This window comes from Drosophila willistoni, assembly GCF_018902025.1.
Source record: "Drosophila willistoni isolate 14030-0811.24 chromosome XL unlocalized genomic scaffold, UCI_dwil_1.1 Seg141, whole genome shotgun sequence".
NCBI lineage: Eukaryota > Metazoa > Arthropoda > Insecta > Diptera > Drosophilidae > Drosophila > Drosophila willistoni.
Window position 1 is genome coordinate 1,702,820 of NW_025814052.1, and position 23,453 is coordinate 1,726,272.

Genomic DNA, 23,453 nt, shown 5'->3' on the forward strand with positions numbered 1-23,453 from the left:
GACGTCATAACATTTTTAACTGCTATCTTCAGTTCCATCATTATTAAAAGTTGCTTGCCAAGTTGAAGTTGGTTTTAATATTTTAACAACAATTCCACTAAATAATTATCTAATTTCTTTTTTAGGCAAAGTAAACTTGCTTTCTGGATGTCCTTGATTTTGGCCTACAAGCAATACTGAAGTCCGACATAAAACAAAACTACAAATGTACTACAGATAAAGCTAGCAGGAGTCAAACATAACATTTTTAATTAATTTGAAGTTTAAACTCAAGCAATTTTTTGTTTGTTTTTGTGATAGAATAGCTGAAATATACTTTTTTAAGTAAATTAATATATAAAGAACACTTGATATTTTTTTATAAATCAAGATTCATAAGTTTATTTAAAATGACGAATCTATGTAAACGAATATTTGAACAAACTGAATTGAAATAGATTTAAAGTTTGGAACAATTTTAATTGCGAAAGAAATACAATAAACAAACATCAAATTACAATACTAAGAACAAAGATCGACTACTGAGACAGCGACTTGCACATAAAACAAATAAAACGAAAGCTTTACTAAAAGGAAACAAAACATTGTGTAAAGCATTTGACAATTGTTTAAATGAAATAGACAAATGTCCAAAAAAACATGTTGAATATTAAAAATGCCACCGGGAATACAACGCGTGCCCGACTATCAATCCAAATGGCAATCTCTTGGGATGTCAATGTTGTCCATCCATTATAATCCATTTCCAAATTGTTATCTGGATTATTATTATTAATATTAATATTGTTATTAATACTACTACAACTACCAATGGTGGGTGGATGACTCTGTGGTGTTGCCTCAATAGTTGATGGGGCTGAAGCAGGTGTTGTAGTTGTAGTTTTCGCTGTGCTTGCTGCAGTATTATCATCCAAAGCACTTTCTATAAATGCCACCTCTAGTCTGCGACTTGATGATGTTTGAAAACTAATATTCTTTTGCCTAGTTGTCTGATGAGATAAGACTTGGCCCTCGGTAATGGTTGTAATAGGTAAATTGACCGTTAGATAATTATTAAACGGCGCATTGGCACTAGTTAAGGACATTGCGTCTGATTGTCGAGGTACGCTACCCGAAAAGGAACGAGACCGAGCATGATTTTGGCTACGACGACGAAGCAAATGTGGCGATATGGTGGACTTTAAAATGTGCTTACTATTTAGTTTCTTGAGCGGCACATTCTGTTTGCGACGCCAAATCGTATTAACAAAGGCAAATTCCACCATGCTGCCAAAAATGAATAACGTACAGCCGAGAAACCAAACTTCCGAAACCTTAATATAGCTGACTTTTGGTAGAGTTTTTCCTGTAAAAAAACACACAAATATAAGTCAGATGATCTTTTTGTTGGCCCTGTTCTCTTACGACTTACCCTGTGCCGAGGCGAGTGTAATAAATGTTAATAATGTGCTAATGCCCAAGGTGATTCTTGGCGGTGCCTGATCCGCTTGTAACCAAAATGATACCCATGAAATACCCACAATTAGCATAGATGGTAGAAAATAGTCCATTAAATAGAAACCCACTACACGGGTAAGATGGACAGTGAAGCTAAGCGAACTATAATTGCCAGCGAATGCTCCATGCCGTAAATCACTTAAATCAGCATTGATCACCGTCTCATTGAACCATGAACTTTGTAATACAAATTCAGTTAAATGCAAATCCGGATCATAGGTAATCGGACGTTTCTGTTCCCAATGTAATACCAATTCAGAGGTGTTGTACATCCAACTTTCTAGCACTGTGGAGCAATGTTGCTCATCGAATGGAAATTTCTTCAGATTTAGCCAACAATATAGTGTGGCTTTAATGCGATTCGACACAATCACGGTGCCATCCGGTGAGATTGAAGTCAAAATATCTTTCTCCGTAAGGCCTATGGGGAAGGGGGGGAGAATAAAATAATTTGAAATTTTATTTGGATTCTACCTACCCAAAGTATTGGAATCTCTTTCATTTGCTAGAAATATATGAGGCATCCATATGGAATCCCTTAACTGTTGCTCTCCCATAATGGGCTGACGTCTTTTTGGTGATACATTACGAAATGCCAGTCTAGGATCCAGATAACGCATCTGCAGTAAAGCATAGATCTTAAACTGTAAATCGTGTGCCTCTAAATTTTGCATAAAATATATATATGCCCGCATATATACATCGACCGGTAAACGTTGACCTGTCACCGAATATGTAATGGGTCGCTCCAAACGATCATAGCGACATCCATGTGTCAGACGATTTATTAATTGTGTCTGTGACAAACTGTCGGCATCGGAGAGTGTTGGGCAATCATCATTTAAGACGATACTTAAGCCAGGGCGTAGACAATTTAATAGTATTGAAATGATCAGGGACCAATTCATAGTGCAATTTAAATAATAATTATTTCTTTCTTTTTTTTTTTCGTAAAAAGCCCTACAGTTTTCTTTCTAGCGGTAAATTCAAAATGGCCATACGATTTACAGTGTTGGTAAATCAGCAAATATTGGCCAGTATTTTCTTTAAATCTACAGTTTTGAATAATCAAAATAGTATTACTATTTCGTTAGTATTTTCCTAGTATTAATTTCAGTTATAAATACTACGGATTTTTAAATCAATAAATCGATGGGTCCTAAGAACCGAAAAATGGATAAACCATAGAATTTGTTTTTAACATCTTTACTTATTTAAATATTTTTATTGATTTTAATTTTACTGCCGTCATAAATGTACAATTCGGAGTATATTGTAACATTTACAAAGAGTTTTTTTTTTTGTTTTGGTTTTCTGACAAGTTTTACTTTATCTTGCTTGTTATGTTAGTTCAAACGTGTAATTGTGTTACTTTTTTTTTCTTTTCGATTTTTAATTTGATGAATTTAAATTCATTGATAATATGTATGCATAGTTATTCCTTACATCATATACTTTCGTTTTCAATTATACTTTTTAGTACATTTACACAAAAAAAAAAAAAAAAAAAAACAACACTTAGGTTTACCATAGATTTTATATATTTATATGTACGTAGTATCATATTTAGTTTGAATATTTACTAAGCTTGATTTACGTATAAAATGTGTGTGTGTGTGTGTGTGAGTGACTGTGTTACCGATTAGTAATACTATAATTCTTGTGGGTTGGACTGTAGAGGGGAGGGAATTTCATGGATTCTTACATCGAAACAAAATAATTACTTTTGCTATTATTGATATTTATATTTATACATATAAGTATTTAAGTATACCATATGTTGTACGCGTTTTTTTTTTTTTTTTTGTATGTGTATGGATAATTATTAATTATTATTTTTGGTTGTTTTTTTTTTCTTTTTCTTCTTTAGAACATGGATTTTGGCGCTTAAATCAAATCGAAAGTGTTGGAAAACGTTGTGAAGTGTCTTTTTTTTTTTTTGGTTTTTTATTTTTTAAGTTTTGTTTCACTGAGAATGCTAGAAATTTTGAAGAATTTACTTTGAGTAAAATGAATTTCATTAAAATTGTACATTAACTATTAATAATATTACGCTACATTGACTATATAATGATACGATCCTTTAGTTTAATCTTCTTAATGGACTATGGAAAATATTTGTCTCTTCTTCTTCTTCTTCTATATACAATGATAGTTCTTGACTTAAATTTTATATACTTTTTTTCGTCTCGTTTAGGGTTTCACAAATAAAGCAAAACATGAAAAACAAACAAAATGTACAGATTTCTTTTGTTGTTGTAAGACTAAGTCTAAGGTTTAGTTCTTGTTTTATTTTTAATCCTACTACTTAATACTGGTACTAATACTTTCGTTGGTGAGTCGCTTTATTGCTACTCCGCTCCGATTTTTGTTTCGCTGTGACCCATTCTCTCGGTCTTTAGATGCGTTCCACTTGCTGTGAATCCGTGCGCACGGCCTGCAATTCCATTTCCGTTTCCTCGGCGAGTGTGTAAACACCAGATGCCTGAGTTGTGGCTGTTGGCGTCAGGACATCTATTAATGGACTTGCTAATGTTGAATAACCCATGCCACCTCCATCGTTGGGTAGTGCCAAACAGCTGGGATTATTGGGTGAGGGATTGACATCACCAAGCATTGCTGCCGCTGCAGTGGGCGTATATGCAGGTGCTGCCAAACGTGCACCATTTGGATCCATTGTTAAAATGGGCACCAACTCATGGTTAACATAGTCTTTCAGCACCAGTGATGTGGGTGTATCTGAAAAAGAGAGAGACAGAACATTAGAGAGTTGACCTTTTTAAGTTTTTCTTAGGGGGTACACACCTGTCACCAGGGTCTCTTCGGTGGGATTACGCTGATAGAGATGTCCACGTTTCTCGTAGTGTCAGGAAGCTGGCACATAATATTGACCACCTTCCTCATGTCCTGTAATATCCATCATAGAGCTGCCGGCCCCAACGCCAGCATTGGTCACACTAGTCTTCTTGAATTCCACCACAATGCGTATGCGATGGACAATCTCTTCGTGTATGACATTAAAACACATGGCTGTCAATGTCATACCGGACATAATGTATACGGAACAGAACCAAGTGGTGGCATTCGATTCCCTTCTCAGGCCTGGCAACATGTCACCGAAACCGATGGTCGAAAGGCTCATGAAGCAAAAGTAAATGCCATCCACAATGGGCCAATTCTCCAAACGATAAAGTACAGCTGCTCCGAATACAATATAAATGATCATCATGGAAAAGCAGAGTAAAATGGGTGCCAATATGCTAAGACCATGCATGGAGCCGCGCGATTCGCTAGCACTCAGTGAATCAATATCGCCGGGACCAAGTGATGTCCCGCCACTTCCGCCGCCACCACCAACACCACCAGGACCTGTCGGTCCAACGCTTGCTGAAACGCCAACGCCACCCAATTCCGCTTGCTTCTCCGGTGTGGCATGATAGACATCGCGAACGTAATATGGCTCCTGCATTACCGCCTGCTGTTTCCGTAATTCTTCTTGCTGCCGTTTACGTTTCATGCGGCGCTCCTTCTCTGCCATGCGTTTCTCGTCGTAGCAGCAGTAGCCGCAATTGGAGCACAGGCAACAGCACAATGCCTTGGAGAAGACTTCTCGTGCCACTTTCGCCAGAATGCTGCCCGTGCTGCTAAGATATACCAATGTCAGAGGTATGCCAAAAAATGCATAGGCCAGTGTAACAATGCGTCCCAGAGTGGTGCGTGGCGCAATATTCCCATAGCCTGAAAATGATCAATCAAAATCAAGTAAACAATAAGAATAATGAAAACAAAACCAAGTGGCAACGCCAAACATCATTAAATAGGGGCCATCTTATTCAACAAGTGGCAACGACAAACTCATTAAATAGCGGCCATGGCAAACAACAGGTGGCAATGCCACAAACGATCTTTCTCACTGCCACACACACACACACACACTCAAACTCAGTTTCAATTAAAGCCTAACGTAATTTTCTTCGTCTCGTAAAACTTAGTACTAATTGTAAGTTTTAGCCAAATTCGGTTTTTTTTTTGCATTTGACATAACACAAAAATGCCCACAACAACACAGTTCTAATCGCGTTTCTTAAAGCTAAAGTTTTAAAGTGCATAACTAAATCTTAAAAAAAATACTGAAGAGTGCTAAAAGCCGTTATTCATTTATTTGTCGTTTCAACTGTTAAATTTTGTTAAATACTTTTTCAGGTCACTAGGTATATATAATTTTAAGACTCCTTTGGGAACGATAGTTAGTTTGTTTATAATTTATTAGTTTTGTGCATACATAAATACATATATGTACATACACACATATATGTATACATACATATGTATTTAGCATTTATTTTCGCATTTCCCGCGCTCCTTAAGTCATTGCCTATTGAGTACTATGAGAGTAAGTGAGATAGCATGCATTCTTATTGGGTTTTCTCATATATTAAAGCGTAAGTGAGATGGCATGCCAAAACTGTAAAGTTTGGTATTTCTGTTGAATCCTAATTCGAAGATCTAGTTTATTTCAAAATGTTTGCCACGCCCACTTTCGCCCCTGTATATTCTGAGTGACTATAGCAGCTAAGATCACCAAATTCAGCCTTTATGATCATATCATGTTTGTTTTAAATTCTTGCCAAGCCCACTCTCGCCGCCACAATTCAAGGAAACCAGAGTGAGCAAGATAGCATCATACATACATATTTGGACTTATAAATTGATAACAGTTGTTTCACCTAGTGCATGGTATTCCGAAGCCGGCAAGATGACTTACTTCCTTCATTTATAAGGATTATTTTCTCGAATTTCATACTTTTATATGAAAATTCATTTGTGGAACATTTTTATCAAAATTTTTATTGCCCCCCCAATCATTAAATTCAATTGTGAGTTATTGACATATATCCACCCAACCACCCACTCAACAATCCATTTCACTAATTATTTCTCCTGATTCTGCTTCCTTTTGCTAACATTTTCCTATTAATCTTGAAGTCTTGAGCCTTACGAAGGAAATAATTAAACAATGTGCAAAAGGCAATAAAAATGCTTAACAAGCTTAAGGGTTCACATTTCCATGTCACTGTGTGTGTGTGCGTGTGTGGGGTGTGTGAGTGTAGGAGTGGGGCAGGAAGGATATCCCTATGTATGCTCCATGTTGCCGATTTTCCCTCTGTGGTTCGTTCTGCTTGGTCGTCGTCAGGTGTCTCATGCATAAATTGCAAAAATTTCTTAATTTTATTGTTCGACGGTTTTGATATTTCTTTTTTTTATTTCTTCTTTACATGTGAATTTGAGGGCGTGGCGGTTTATTGCCGTGACAGACAGGTTTTCTTTTTTTTTTCATCTGTTTTCTTTTTTTTTATTGAACAAATGTTGCCTCTCTACATACTCTGCGGTCGGTTGTCAGCCATTAAGCCACGGCAAAAACGAAGCCGAAGAAGAAGAAGAAAACTCTCAGCATAAATAAATTGAATCAATCAAGATACACACACACTCACATGTAAGTACATAAATACATATATACAAATATATATAATATATATGAGCGACTGATATAGCGTTTTTAGGCTGGAAACAAAACACCTACGCTGCGCTTTCACACACACAAACACACACTCACACCCACACACACAAACTTATCCTGGTGAACAGGATTTGCCAATAGAGCACTACGCGGAGTGCCATGCGTTGGCCCTCCCCTCTCCCCTCGTAGTAAGCATGTAATTGCGTTGACAGCAAATTTAAATGAAATCCTCCTCAGACCTACTCCTTAGACCCTCCACCCACCAAAAAATCAGAAAAAAAGAAGAAAAGTCGAACGTCAATGTGTCACAAAGCAGACGACAGCTCAGAATACACGACTCAGGATCTAAGGGACACCCCAAAGTACAGTGGTTCAATATTTTGTGGCTATTATCATTATTACAAGCCATTTTTTTATACAATTTTGTCTTTTCTTGTTTTTAATTTTCCTTCTTTTTACAATATTAAAGAGAGTGCCAATGTATTATTTACAGTCGAGTCTCGATAATTCGTACCCTTCTAAATAGAAAACTTCAATATTTCGTAAGATACTGCTGGTCCCTTAAAAGGCTTCGTTGGAATGGAAAACCCTCTGTAATTCGTAACAAATTCTGTTCCCTTGCCATTTCGAATTATCGAGACTCGACTGTATTTCTTTCTTTTAGTTTAATTGAATTTGTTTTTAAATTTCTAAAGAGAAATGTTAGTATTCGAAGCTAAACTGACAAATGATCGTGGACAAAACTTTACGTCCATATTCAAGTCTAGCGCGGAAACTACTTCACCCATCGTTTTCAAAGGTTTTACTTTCCAAACCTAAATGAGAAGGTATAGTTAAAAATTTATAACAAATTTCGTAAAAAAAAACGAAGTTTTGAATTATGAAATGCTTAGTCCTTACCAGGGGTTATCTTTTAGCTTTAAGAAGAATATTTGTTGTTAAAATGATCTTTTAAGCATCGTGCTTACCATCAAAATCACCTCCGAAAGAGCGTTATTACGGATCGAAATATTTTTATATATAGAATTGAAACATTTACTAATAATACTTTAAATGTCAATTAACAACATGTACATCATAGTAATAGTCGCATAATGGTAGCTGAATTCGAATTTGAAACGCAAATGTTGCGGATTACTGGGTTAGGCCTCGATTTTAAGGTTAACAACAAACATTATTTACAAAAACATGAACCAGATCAAAAAAAAAAAACTCTTTTCTAATAGCCTTTTTGACTTTTTTTGAGATTATGTAGCACCAAAATGTTTGGTCTACCATTGGACCCACTGTACCCAACGCAATGCCGCAATTCACATTGTGTGTGTGTGTGTGTGTTTATCTGTCTGCCTGGTTGTGGGTGTGTGTGTGTGTGTGTGTCCCAATCGTGGGGCTAATAATATTGGCATTGACCCGAAGCTTGAAGCTGTAAAATTCAGATGCCGCGCTGTCAATTTGGCTGACTAGAATGGGATGAAGGCATCTACATATTTTATTGAAAGATATTGAAAGATTTCAATATTGAGACCCAAACACATCCAAATGATGTGTATGTGTGTTATTTATTTATCTGTTGGGTGTGTGTGTGTGTGTGACTGTTTCTGTGTCTCTTTATATGCGTTTGAGTTGAATGCTTTTTGACTTTCCAGAGAAGTTGCTAATAGCCTCCGATTTTTGGGTTGCAAATAATAACAAAGTGTAAGGAAAATGAATTGATTGTGGGTAAGGCCGTGAGGGGATGCAAAACATTTTTGGCTTAATGCAGTCAACCAAGACTGAACAGAAGAGCAAGGAGCGAACTAAAGAGAGAGTGGGAGAAAGGCAAAATAGAGAAAGCCAAACAGGTCCTTTAAAGAGATATTGTTGATATGGGAAAAGTTCAGTTTGTGTAGATAAATCATAATTAAAACTATTGCTACTACATTTTGCGTCGTAGATATCAATAGTTGGAAGTGCCAACTAGCAATCAATTGCAATTTTGCATAAAAAGCAAAAGAGTAATTAAGTTAAACGACTTTTTATTTGTATTTTAAATGATCTTTTGTCAGACAACAGATTCTGAAAAGTCCTTTAGAAAGCTGAGATTAAAGCAATTATTTTTCCAGCAAATAACTCAAGAGTCCTTTGAGCGATCAAACGATCCTTTGCTGGACAAATAAGAAGTATCATTTGGAAATGTAAAAACAACTATTTGGACTTCCTGTAGCATACTTTTGGGTGCATGTTTTACAAACCCAAATACCCGAATTGCAGAATATCTGAATGTGATAGGCAAAACCCGATATCGAAAGTTAAGTTAGTTGCATCAAATCTTTAGATGAAAGCTTTTTACATTAAGATTAAGGATAAAATATTTTGCATTCGTCTAAATCTTTTTTTTTATCGTTACTAACATAAATTGTATAAGTAAACTTTTGTCTTTAAATATGCAAAGATCCATTTATCGATAATAAAAAGTCCATCGATTATTTATCGATGGCGTATTACAACTTTAATGCGGGTTAAACAACTAGTCCTTCTAATGGTTTTTTTTTTTGGTGGTGCAAAACAAAAAATAAAAAACTAAACCGACAACCAAAAGACACAGGACTAGGAGAAGGAGAGATAAAAGAGGGCGAGATGGAGAGAAAAAAGGAACCAAATCGACAGCCACAACATAACATAAAATGGCGAAGCTTGAAATGAAATCGCCAAGGAGAAATAGAGGTGGCAAGGATTTGGGCAGAGACAGAGATAGCAAGAGAGAAAGCAGTGGAGAGAGGGAATGGGAAAGATGCGCAATTGATGATAGTGAAGTTTTTGCTGTGTGCAAAATGGAAAATGAAATTTAAAATTATTTTGCAACTAAATTACTTGTCTTATTGCTGTCCAGGGATTGGCCCTTGCCTGTCGACTACAACTCCGACTCCAACTCCGACTCCAACTCCAATTCTGACTCCCTAACTGAGGCTGACGCTGTGCCTGTGACTGGGTTTGGGTCTAGAATAGACTTTCATGTTATGTGGAAAGTACGTATTTTATTGTTTGCCACCGACAGTAGTGACTGCCTATAAATTTCCATTTATGCCCAAGACAATCATAGAGAACACATACACACACGCACTATGGTACTATGGTAACATAATGTATGGACCATGAGATGTTTCTCTATTACATTTACATACATGTGTCCTTAGCCAATAAGAATGCGAAAGCCTTATAGCATAATGCATACACACATATACATATACATATAGGGCAAAGTCCATGAATTAGGCAATGGGGATCCGAAACCAATTTTAAAACCCGTCGAATTCAAAGTGAATGAAATTGAATCATCACAAAAAACTTTCACAAACTTTGTTGATATCATAGTGAATCTTCAAACACAAATCTCTTGTGCTAGAAATTTAAAACTCTTAGAATGTGGATTCAAAACTAATTTGAAAACAATGTGTTCGAATGTAAACTGAATCGAATTGAATCACAACAACGAATTTTTATCGGTATCAAAATGAATCTTTTGTGCTAGAAATATAAAACTCTTTGAATTTTTTCATAGAAGTTCTCAGAAAATTGCATTGATGCATTCATATTCATATAATCACACAATGAATCGAATGAATAAGGCTTAAAATTCAAACAAACTGAATGAATACAACTGCCAACATATTATTCGAACTCATTCATTCATTCAATCGAAAAAATAGAGAATTGAAGAATAAGACTAAGGCGAATGACTACTCAAGTGCTAACGTATAATTAATCAAATAAACAAAGAATTGAGTCATAAAAATAGTACTCATTTTTAGTTTTTGTAATCAGATTATATTGTAAATCTTTTCTGCTTTTTCTTTTATTTTAAAAACAAAATATGGCAAGTATTTAAATCACATAAAACTTTCGATTGAATAAGTTAATCACTCATTTGGTTATATAAGCTATGAATATTCATGTTTAATCACAAGTTTCAAGTGTCAAGCCTGAATATCAAACGAGTAAAAACGAATACAGTCTTAAAACAGAAATATACCAAAAAATTACGAATTTTTTTCACGGAAAACAAAATTGTTACCTTTTGAAATTGTAAAATTTGTATCCTTATCCTTTATTCACATTTGAAATAATTCTCATAACATTTCAGTGTGTCTAGTGGATTAGCCCTCCGAAATCTGAAGGACCTGCTCTATTATTTGGAACTGATGTCAGGTGAGTTTCGTATGCGATTTATTTGCTCAGCAAATCTACCCAAAATTTTGGTTTTCTAATCTATATATGTAAACAATGTTTTCTATATATAAGTTGGTATTTGAATGTATTTGTATAGTAGAGGGGGAAAAAAAACTATGGCGAAGTGGCTTAGTGTCCTTTTTTTGTTTTTTTTTTTTTGGTTGGCCAGGACTAATAATAATAATCATACTTTTTGAAGAACAATGGAAATACACAACCCACAAAAAACAATGATAATAATAATAATATAAAGCCAAGGACAAGGACCAATGAAGAAGGACAAGGACAAGCATTTGGGACAGGGACCAGGACCAGAACCAGAACCAGGAATGCTAAGACATAGATGAGGGATAAGGACAAGAAGAAGGCAGGAAGTCATGTTAATACAAATGTCCCAACAGTCTGCTGACTAACGCAATTGCAAACTGGCAACGCCTCCCTTGCCCCCCTCCCTCCTTCTATTCATGCCATTTCGGCTTTTTATGCATTTGAAAGGAAGGATGGGTGGTTGGCAACGTAAGGAGGCGGAGGTGAAGGCGTTGTCCCTATATTTGCTTTCTGGCCTTTTCGTTTTTTTTTTTTTTTTTCTTTGGTTTGGTTTGGAACTGCCAAGATCAGCAGAAAATTTTTGCAAATTTTATTTTATAGCATTTTCACAAGTGGAAATTTGTATGTGCATGTGTGTGTGTGTGTGTGTGTGTGTGTGTGTGTGTGTGCGTGTGTGTATTTATGTTTGTTCATATACATGTGTATATGTGTATGTTTGTGTGTGTTTGTGTCTTGGCCATTGAGGGCTAAGCAAATAGCTTCGTTTGTTGTTTTGCTCTATCAATATTTGACTTTCGGCTTGTTTTTTGGGTGAGCCTACGAAATTACCGAGCAAAAATATCTACACATATTTATGTATGTATGTGTATTTGTAAGCATGTATGTATGTGTATGTCGTCTATTCCTGGGAACTGACAACTGGCAACAAAAGCAGCAGCCACTCAGTGTTTAAAAATTTTTCAATAGGATGGTAAGGTTTGAAGGGTTATTTGTATTTTACTTTTTATTTTTATTCCCCCCTTTTTTTTTATTTTTTGATGTATTTAGATGCCAATTGAAAGATACCAAGCCCATACATTCCTCACACATGCCTACATATGTAGATACATCATAGAAATTTGTAAAAATGTGTGAAATATTCAATTCATCCGCTTACCACCTAATAGACACTTGACAAAAGTCTTGATTCATTCGTTCAATATTTTTTTGTCTATTATCAGAAGAAAAACCATTTTCACCTCTAAAAAATGAGGACAAATCAAAACAACTAGGCGACTGTGGCCAACTACATTTTTTGAGGGAATCGATAACTTTTCTTTAAATCGATTGCCCCTTAAGGTAGGCAATGACATTTCTTCGAGTTTAAAAATAAAGTGTCCTTCAACAGATTGAAGGCCTAAATAGTATTGGTTAAATCACGAATTAAAGGTCTGATTTAAATGGAATAAAGGTACTTATCTTTCAAACAGATCAGATAAATATAAATCTTCAGAATGTCGACTGAATAAATATAAAATGATAATCCGTCTAATCGATCTGAACGACTCATAGAAAGTTACTTTTATTAACTTTTCGTTTCTTTCTTCCTTATACTCTTTCCTTATACTCGAAACAGTGTTGAAAAGTTCTTTTATACGAATTTTCTTTGAGTTTTAGGTATATTAGCTAGAAGACAATGTGTTTCATTCAATATTCGCATACATAGACAGACAAATTTTGTGTTGGCTCTTAATCAATTAAGGGCACTTTACTTTAGTAAGCTACTGCTGCATTTTGCGATTTTAAATCGGAGTTTATCATGCATGAGCATGGCCAATGGGATCAGATCATCATCATCATCATCATCAGAAACATCATCAACCGGGAGCCAAATGAATGCAGTCATGCGATGGTGTCAAAAGGTGTATGTACGGGTCAGGCGCAATGCTTTATAGCCCAGTCACTCAGACAGACGGACGGTCAGGCGGACAAACCGACCGACCGACAGACCACCAGACCAGACCTGACCCCTGTCCCTGTTGCCCTCGCATTTCACGTGCCTGTGTCTATTGCTTTTTGGTATCTGCAAACAAGAGAGCACTTCGTTCTCGCCATTCAAGTAAAACAAATTTCCGTTGGTGGTACATAAAATTTATGGCCCACAGGCACACTGTCTTCTATCTCTCTCTCTGTCTCTGTCTTTTTTTTGTTCTTACTCTTGCTCTTTCTCTTGTACTCGTACTCACACTCATCCACACACACACACACACACTGGTTTGTGTGTATTCACAGGCATAGTCATACGGTAACAAGAAGGCCACTAGCACTTACCAATTGTGGTCAAAACGGTCAGCGAATACAAAAACGCTTTGGCAAAATTCCACTCATGTGGCGGCCCACCCACTCCGCCAATGCCAACGCCAACGGCACCACCGCCACCACCACCACCGCCGCCACGATGATGATGAAAGTGTGTATGAAGGAGCACAGCTTCTGTGGCCGGATTGTTGCCTGAACTGGGGACCGAACCTGTACCCGGAACCGGACCGACTCCGCTATTGCCTGGGGCCATGGCTGCGTGGCCACCGTTGGCCACATCGTCGTGTGATAATTGCAGCATAACATCCTCGTTCAGTCTCTTGATTAATTGGTCTTGAAACTTGGCAATTTCAAGTGCGGCTAATCTATGGAGAATGAGAGAAAGAAGGAAAGAAACATGAGACAGTGAATGTATGAAGAGAATTAAACTTGCAGAAAAACCAAACCAAATCACTCCTAAGAACTAGGTTTTTGTATAATAATTTCTTTTGAAACTTGTAAAATTCTACGTTGGAAAAAATGACGGTCAAAATCTTGTTAAAGCCAGCCTTTTCGTTAAGTGTATTAGATAAACAGTCGAGGCCACGAATTAATGACGTTTTCTGACTTAAATTCTGATTTTCTTAGCATTCATTTTACAGCCAATTAAATTACGAACTTTTGTATATAATTTTTGCTCATTTACGACCTTAAAAAAGGCAAAAAATTCAATTTATAACCGATATTTGAAAACCGCTTAGCAGTATATTGATATTATATTCGATTACAGTTCAATCGAAACTACTTATCACTGCATATCGTTAAAGTTTTTTTTTTTTTTTATAGATTACTAAATTTATTAAAGATTTGCAATGAATGTTCCATAGTCCCATCCCTAAAATACGCTTTGTTGTTAAACTTTTGCTATTTGTGTACCAAATAACAAGAAGTATCCAGTTCTTTGTTGCAAATTGAAAGCATTGCACTACTTACTTTGTCCAGTTCTCTTTGTAAAGTATATTGAGGGATACGGTTATGTCCCAGATATTCTCAATGGTGCGCTGTCGTACATCATAAGTATCCGGCGATAAGGCAAACTGTGGCATTCCAGCCTCCAGGTCAGCCTCATCTACACCATAAACAAAGTCATTGGATGACGCTAAAGGAGAGCCGCTGCCACCACCGACGCCAACTCCAATCCCAATGCCACCATCGTGGTCATGCCCAAGGCCCAATCCGTGAGCCATTGCAGCGCCCATCGTGTCATTGTCTGCATGTTGTTGCTGTCCTTGTTGGTGTTGTTGCTGCTGCTGCTGATGATGATGATGATATTGTTGTTGTTGTTGTTGCTGCTGCTGCTGCTGCTGTTGTTGTTGAAAGATGCTGTTCCCGTTGGCAGCCATTGCCATGTTGCGTTTGGTGCTGGCCAAAGTATGCTGCTGATGCAGCAGAGCCGAGTCCTCATTCTCTATGGTTAGAAATATGAAGGAGCCTGCAAAAACAAACAAAAACCCAGAGAGAAATAGAGAGAGAAAGAGAAAAATGGTTGAGTGAGAAAAGGCAGAACATCAGCATTATTTAAACCCAAAGGGTTTGGTTTGGAAAAACGCAACCAACCAACAAATCATTCGTTTGGATCAGCAATGCGAATTTACAAACAAAACAAAAAAAAAAAAACACGAAACACGCGTGTAGACAAAATTCGCGTAGCAAAAATTCTCTAGAGATTTAATTTCATATAAAATATTGGTTAATTAGTTGAACAAATATTAATTAAACTGGAATCAAAATCATTTCTCTCAATTTCAATGTAAACGTAATTTATGACTTTGTTTCAAGTAATATTTATTCACAATTTAAATTAAAGAGTTTAAGATTTCTTTAATTTCTCTAAAATATTTTAAAGTGGTGAATTTTTTTTTACAAATTTATAGAATCTTTTAAATAATTTCTTTTTGCCCATATTCAGTGAAGCGGTTATCGAGGTATTAATTATGGACTAACTAACAAGGGAAGTTCTCATACCAATCAAAAGTATTTGGACTGAATGGGCTGTTTCGAGATCGTTAAATGTAATTTAATTTTGAATTCCGTGCAGAAATACTAAACACTCTATAACAAGTTTACTTCCATTGCATTAACCAAATATTCTAAAGTTATTTCTAAAATTTATATATATTTCCTATTCATAGGCAGACTTTAAACCATTTTTATACCCTTGCAGAGGGTCAGATGTTTGTAACGCACAGAAGGAGACGTTTCCGACCCCATAAAGTATATATATTCTTGATCAGCATGAGAAGCTGAGTTGATATAGCCATGTCCGTCTGTCCGTCCGTCTGTGGGTATGCGTTTTACTCAGCCGTCTTAAGAGATATCGGGCTGAAATTTTTGTTCTGTGCTTTTTATTATCTGGAGCAGATCAAGTATGAAGCTAATCAGGATCGGACCATTATATCATATAGCTCCAGAAGAAACATTTTCATAAAAAATGGAGTATCGGCATAGCCGATGTTAGCTTCTTTGATATTTTGAGTATATTCTTATTTTGTAAATGCCAACATCCAAAAATTCACATTGCTTTTCAATTAGATTTATTGATGGCAATAAAAAATGAATCGACAATTAACAATTTTTTCAAATTTGGACTTATATTTTAAAAACATTCTCTGGGTCCTATAATATTGTATACCAAGAGGCAATTATTTGAGCAAATAATCGATTAATCGAAAAACATTTTGTTTACACAAATTGTTTGCTTGAGAAAAATAATCGATTATTGCATATCATAAGATTAATCGTGTTCAAATGAAGTTTTTATTTTATTTTAATAATAATCCAACAATAGTTTCGTGATGATTTATGTGCAGTTAAGAAGTATTTTTACAAACTCACGATTACTTCGATGAGTTATACGTGTTTTTGAATACTTATTGAAAATTATTGAATTGGAGCAAAAGGGATACATTTAGAATCAACGGCAAACACTAAAGTTTCCAGTTATATTTAAGTCAGTTAAAAGTGAAACAATACTTGTTAATAATTTGTAAAAACGAATTATGTCCATGTAATTATGGTGCTGACTGTAACTTCAATAAATTACAGAAGATCTTTATGTGAGGAAATGATATTGAAAGGAAATTTGGATTGCTTCACAAGTATTTAATGAATATTGAAAAATAAATGAATTGCCAATAAGAAAAAAAAAGTTTAAAAGAATGCTTGGAAAAATGATTCATTTGTTGTTATTTTTCTTAGATTTTGATAAGGGTTATGGGAACAATCTATGACATTTTCTCTAGCTGTGTGTAAATTAAATACAAATGTATGTATTCGATGTATTTTTTTTTGGACACTGGTAGGCGTGGTCCCTGGCCACGCCTGCCAATAAAGACTGAAATCAAGTTCTCTGATATTTGACATGGGTTCTCATCTTGTTTCCGCCAGAATTCCATGTTGATGCCTGTCAGTCATTTAATGTTAATGCTTGGCAACTAATACATATACATATATGCCATCAACCATTTGCACACACTCAAACACTAACACACACACACACACACAGATGTGGCACATTTTGTGAAGTTTTTGAAAAGTTTTTCCCTTACATTTCATCAACTTTTTTTTTTTATTCCCCCCCATTCCATCACTTTTTTGTTTTCGTGTGTGTGTGTGTGTGTGTTGCTTTGCTTTTCCTCAAAATAATGTTCCATGTGTGTTCTATATGATGAGTTGATGTCGGCGGCAAAAGCCAACACATGTCAAAGTTACAAAAAAAAAAAAAAGAAAAAGAAAAAGCAACAACAAAGAATAAAATGCTCCAGGAAAATGAGCTTTGTCTGGCTGTAACTAGTGGACAGAATGTACAAGAGAAAATACAAAATGAACTTGCTTCTTCTTTGCGATCCTCAAATTTTCTTTGTGGCTAATTTTGATCCTCTGCAATGAGTTAAATGGGTTTCCAATAGTTTGGTGAAATGGTGAAATATTTTGCATTAACTTGAAAGTAAAATGTTTGTTGTAGCATTGCAAAATGCCAGTTGAGAGAGAAAACATTGAAAAAGTGACAAAGAGGAAAAGGAAGTAACACCAGCACCAGCAGCAGCAGCGGCGTTGGTGGCGGCGGCAGCTGTCAGACGTGTGACGTCACAGGAAAAATAAAGAAAAAAGAAAAAACCATCACGCACGGCCTAGCGAAAGTTAAATAATTGTTTGTGTCATTTTGTTGATGTCCTGAAACAAGCAAATTCTCTGTTACACACACTAACACACACACACACAGACAGACATATGCAGGAGCGGACTAAGCGCCTTTTAAACTCTCTAAACCGATCTCTATGGTGAAAATCCTATAGTTGCATAAAAATTCGCATTCCTTTTTGTAGTTGTAAGCCATGCTTTCCCTTTTTGCTTCGTCTATGTAGCTGTGATTCCCAACTAGTTCTAGTGCTGAACCATTGATATGGTATTGTGATTTTACAGTGCTTAAAAAAAGCAGCTTTTGCTCACTTTTTGCTTCATGTTTGTTGATATATGTAGGTGAGAACATAGCCATAACAGGCAAATGTAATGTAATTTGTATTCATTGTTTTTTGGATTGGTTAGATTAAAAAGAACCTTCTCAGACCAACATTGATTAATGAAATCAAATACTTACTTAATCGATTTAGCTTATATTTTGACCAATTATCTATCTGTAGTAAGACCTTGCATAAAAATTCTGCTTAACCTGTTAGTTTTATATTTCAAAAGGTGATAAGTCTTTTATTTATTTTAGCCCCGAGGGCCTTAACATGTCTTAAAGCAGCCCTTGACATGTGTGTGTGTGTGTGTGTGTGTGTGTGTGTGTTTGTGTGTATGTTTATAGACAGAGGCCAACTTTTTGCACAGATGTCGCACACGCACAAAGACACTCACATACTTTGGTGTATTTCGATTTGTTTAAAGTATTTATATTAAGCATGTGTTGCCTTTTGCATGTTTGTCTCTTGCCAGACTTTTGTGTCAGCACAGCCGTCACCAGTCGTCCTTTGTGTCGTCTTCGTCGTTTCGTCGTCGTCGTTTGGTTTTCTAATACAAGCCCATAAACATGACAGCGCTGGAAAGTATGCTATATATATATAAATACACACAAGCCCACCTAGATAGAAACGCAAACAGTCAGACAGACAGACAGAGAGACAGATAGGCAGACAGTCCTGTGGCCGCCATTTTGACGTTTGTTCTTGGCAGCGCAAAAGTGGCAAATGATTAATTAAATTTATCATGTTGTTGTGTGGCGTCGTCAGCGACATCGGCAGAGGCAGCGGCTTTTGGTTAATTTAAACGTCGAACCTTGTGACAAGATACATTAAGCATCCTTGTACCGGTGCCTGTAACTCTATATACATCTACATATATACATAGTTATTATATTTCTGGATTTGACACGGACACACACACACACGCGCGCCATATACGAGACACCCACTTAAACACACAGAGGAGAGACACAGTGAAACTGTAAGTGGAAAAGCAAATGAAACGAAGTGAAATCGAAGAGCAACACAAAATGACTACGTTAATTAAGGCAAGAAACAGGAAAAAGGCAACAGCAGATAATAAATCAAGTGACAAATGAATGAATACAGAATATGGAATCTCTCTATTTCCTTATTTCTCTCTTTTATAAATCTGTGCGTATCTCTATCTACATTTTTGTATCTATCTTGATCAAATGACTTAACCAAGATAAGTTGGACAACAGTTTTTTGTTTGACCTATTGAACCAGCCAACTTTTTTTTATTAACAAATCTGTTCAGGCCATAACATCAATGCTAAAAACTTGTTGCACATTACAACTAAATCAAGCCAAAAAAGAATGAAAGTTGAACGAATTAAGTCGTAAGTTGGTCAATACTATAATATATATATGAAGATTAAATTTTATGAGTTTTGTTTCAAAAACTCATTGTAAATGCGGTTTGATTATGATGGCTGATTTCTGAATAGTTTGTGTCGTAGCTTAAAACTTTGAGGTTTTCGCATGTGTTCAATTTTTGAATTCACCCATACATACATATACAAAAGTCTCTCGCCTCTGATAGTTTTGGAATTAAATTTATTATATTTTCGGGACAAGTGTCAAAAATACTCACCGAGTAGTGTATAGGCCAGCAGAAGCATACAAATACCCAAATTGGTAAGCAGGGCCGACCATACAGTTTGTGATGTGGGTTTACGTTTCTTTGATTTGGTCGTATAGCCAGGCGGTGTTTTGACCTCTCTGGTTCTGGTGCTTGAACCGAAACAGGAGCACCAACCGCCAGCTTGACGTTGTCTCTGACGTTGTGGTTGTTGTTGGGATTGCTGTTGTTGTTGCTGCTGTTGCTGTTGTTGTTGTTGCTGCTGTTGCTGCTGCTGCTGCTGCTGTTGCTGTGATGTCGGTGGTGGCGATGGCTCTTTACGTGTTGTATTTGTTGGTGCAGCAGCCACCAATTGAAGTGGCAACAATTTGGCATTACTCTTCAATGTACCACAATTGCTGCTCATTGTTGTTGTGGTCACTGTTGATATATTATCGGCAGTTATAGGCGGCAGATCACTTATATAACCCATAACAGTTTGCATAGGTGCCGAATATTTTAGTATGCCAGGTGGTTGTGGTGGTGGTGGTGCAGCTGCTACTGCTGCCGCTACTACTTGCTGCGTTTGCTGTGTGGGTTGTGGGTTGGCTGCCACTTCAATGTCTTCCAATGTTGGCATTGGCAGCAATGGTGTCGTTTTGAATGTCGTTGTCGATGTCATTGGTGTTGTTGCTGTTGCATTGGGCATTAGCAAAGGCAACGGCATCGCCATCGGCGTTGCATTGCTGGGTAACATGCCAATCGAAACATAACTGCTGCCCGAAGAAGTTGGTATATTTGCGTAATGTATATTGCTGCCACCACTTGCTCCACCACCATAACTCTCTCCAATCGTGGAGCCGTGTGTTAGCTGCGACGGTGGCGGCGGAGGCGGTCCAGATTGCATTTGCATTTGCGGTTTCTCTGAATTCATTTTGCATTTGGTCCACCGACTTGATCACTATAAAGATAAGATTTTTGTCAAAAAAGCGATTAGCAACAAGTGTGAACAACAAATATTTAATACAAATTTATAGCTTGGCCTCCATGAAAAAACTTTTGTTTTGACTAAAAAGAAAAAAGATTGAAAAATGTGAAAGGGCAAACGTTCAATACGAATATAAAGTATAAACATAGTAGTTTACTTTTGAAGGCGACGAAGATATTCGATGCATGATAGTCTGAGATTAAAGTTTAAATCGAATCTAGTCCTAATCTTTTGCACTTTGTTTTATTAAAATCGGTTCTGAATTACGAGAAAGATTGCCTCACATGACGAAAACATTGCTCAACAACAAACCTCATAGCTTCTAGAGTATTTCGAATATGAATGACTATGATTAATAGAAGAATGAATCAACAACAAATCGACTAAACGATAACTATTTCAATTGTTTTTGATAGCTCAGTAATTTCCTTTTGAATGCACTTCATAACTGAACTGATTTTGAAAATTAGTTTCAAAAATATTTGATGAGATAATTGTTTGAGAAATAAATTGATTAGGCTTACTTACTTAATCAATTGTAAGGAATACAATAAATAAAATTTTAAGCTTGAGCAAGTCTGTGGCTCTTGTGGCATCTAAAATGTTCAAAACAGACGAGCCAATGTCTTAGGAAGCAATTTCTTATGCAGCTTTGATTTCAAGTAAACCAATTAACATATATTTGTGTATGTATGTATGTGTGTGTGTAGATGTATGAATGTATGTATGTGTAGGTATTGTTCAATGTGAAACGATCAGATTATGGCCTTTCAATTACATTGATTCAAAATTCCTTCCTCACAGTTGTGGTATTTCCAACATAAGCAAAGGCATAAGCTTAACAGTTACTCAAACACATACACACACACACACATACACACATGCTCACCTGTGTGTAGATGAAGAAATTTACTCAATTGAGCAATTGAATGATTTTCATTAAGTTGCAATTAACCGAAATTAATCGTCTCAATTGAAAAACGCTTTGAAGATGATTATAACCCACCACTTCCCCTTAACCCCACACCCCCATTTGAACTCGTCACTTACAGTCTGTAAGCCTTTTATCGATTTGCAAATAGTTTAGTTTTGCATATTAATGTTATTTTGTATGCAAGTAAAATTAAAATGTGCTTAGTTTCAGTTGGCAGCCAATTAGAGAGCCTTTCAACACGTTGAGACAATGCAAACAAACGAAGGCAATGAAGAGAAAAATGCAAATGAAAAATGCCAAGGCGTGTGGCAATTAAGACGGTTTTTCCTGCACACCTACATTCACCCACACACACAGACACACACACACACACACACACAGAAATATGCTGCATAAGTTAGGGCGTTTGCCTTGTCGACGAAGGCGGTCAAAAGGCGCGTCAAGTGTCTTACAAGTGTTAGAAGTGAAATGAAATGAAGAACGAAACAAAAGGATAACACACAAACAAAACAACGAAAAAGCAATCTAGGCAGCTGGAGAGGTGTGGGAATGAAGGGTAGAGGTAGTGAAACAAAGTGGCAACATCAGCAACAAGGGAATTCAGTTCAAGTGCAATGTGCAATGTGCAATGTGTTGTGCATTTTGTATGCTCCCAACCAAGGTGCAAAACGCATCATCGTTTTTTTTACGTTTTTTTCATCCTCCAATTTTTTGTGCCACAAACGAAAGAGAGAGAGGGAGAGAGAGAGAGAGTGAGAGAGTGAAAGAGGGCGTGGCAGAAGTAATGTTCACCTTGACAGCTTCTTTTATTGTGCAACTCCTCAAAAGTGAAGTGTTAAACAAAATACATTCAAGTCTATGAAGAAGAATCTTTAAAATTTTTGATACAAATACATATGTAGCTCATAAAGTGCTTAATGTTTTCTGTTTTTAGCCAAAGGTCTTGTAAAATTGACACCTTTCTAAATTAGCTAAAAGTGGGTAATTTATAGCTTTGATTTGGAACATCTAAACGAGGTTTAGGCTTTTATTTTAGTCATAAGTTCTAGGTTAGTCAGAAGAAGAACAAACAAATGTTTCTAAATGGAAATACCAAATAATTGGTTAAGAAATTTTGAAACTAAAGCTACTCATGTGTGATATTCCAATTTAGATGAAACTCGTTACATATATATGGTAAGCTTAGGAGCCACAAATTGCTATAAAAAAATTGTATAATACATTACTTTTATACTCCATGCACCAATAGGATGAAATGTTTTAGTTGCCAAAATGTACGTAACAGACAGAAGGATCTGAGCCGATCCGCCTCGACCCCATAAACTATTATAAGTATGTATGTATCACAGTCGATTTAGTCATGTTCGTCTGTCCGGATGAACACCTCCATAGATCTCCGAAACTTGTTGGGATGAGCTCACATCACAAATCTTTAAAATTTTGGAAAAAAAATCATTTGCCTCCCGGAATTTTAACACTACCACAATGAAATAAAAAACACTAATTAGTGTTATCTATTTCCTACCAAATCTTATTTATATCAAACTGCAAATAGCCAAGCAACGTTTTTCACCATGTGGGCCATAACACGGTCATAAAGAATGCAGAGGCAAAACCTCGCAAAGTTTTCGAAATTTTGTTTTCTTATGGTGGCATGTTATAGCAAAGTTGACGAGTCGACTTTATTACATAATTTTTCCATTATTTAATAAAAGGAGGAGGCAGGGTTAAGCATATATAATTTTACGTTAAATGATTTCTTTATAAACCTTAGTAATCATTGTTTATTTTATCGATCGAGAACCCGACAAAGTTAAGGCTTATTGTTGAGCACATAGCATAAATGCATGAGCAAAGTCTGCTGATGATAGAACTTGGTG

At 36.2% G+C, this 23,453-nt stretch overlaps 2 protein-coding genes across 2 annotated transcripts; both read right to left on the minus strand.

The window, feature by feature from the left end:
• Nucleotides 1–434: 434 nt before the first annotated feature.
• Nucleotides 435–2,497, minus strand: LOC6648516 (pH-sensitive chloride channel 2). The gene is made up of 3 exons (XM_023179577.2): nt 1,976–2,497; nt 1,412–1,918; nt 435–1,345 (listed from the first exon to the last, which is right to left on the minus strand). Exons 1-3 carry the CDS (start codon nt 2,403–2,405, stop codon nt 609–611), a joined length of 1,674 nt encoding a protein of 557 aa, XP_023035345.1. The 5' UTR covers nt 2,406–2,497; the 3' UTR covers nt 435–608.
• A 1,672-nt stretch (nt 2,498–4,169) lies between these two features.
• Nucleotides 4,170–20,614, minus strand: LOC6648517. The gene is made up of 5 exons (XM_023179576.2): nt 19,685–20,614; nt 14,540–15,038; nt 13,580–13,932; nt 4,303–5,235; nt 4,170–4,236 (listed from the first exon to the last, which is right to left on the minus strand). The coding sequence occupies exons 1-4, from the start codon at nt 20,583–20,585 to the stop codon at nt 4,364–4,366; spliced, it is 2,625 nt and encodes an 874-aa protein (XP_023035344.1). The 5' UTR covers nt 20,586–20,614; the 3' UTR covers nt 4,170–4,236; nt 4,303–4,363.
• Between the last annotated feature and the right edge of the window lie 2,839 nt (nt 20,615–23,453).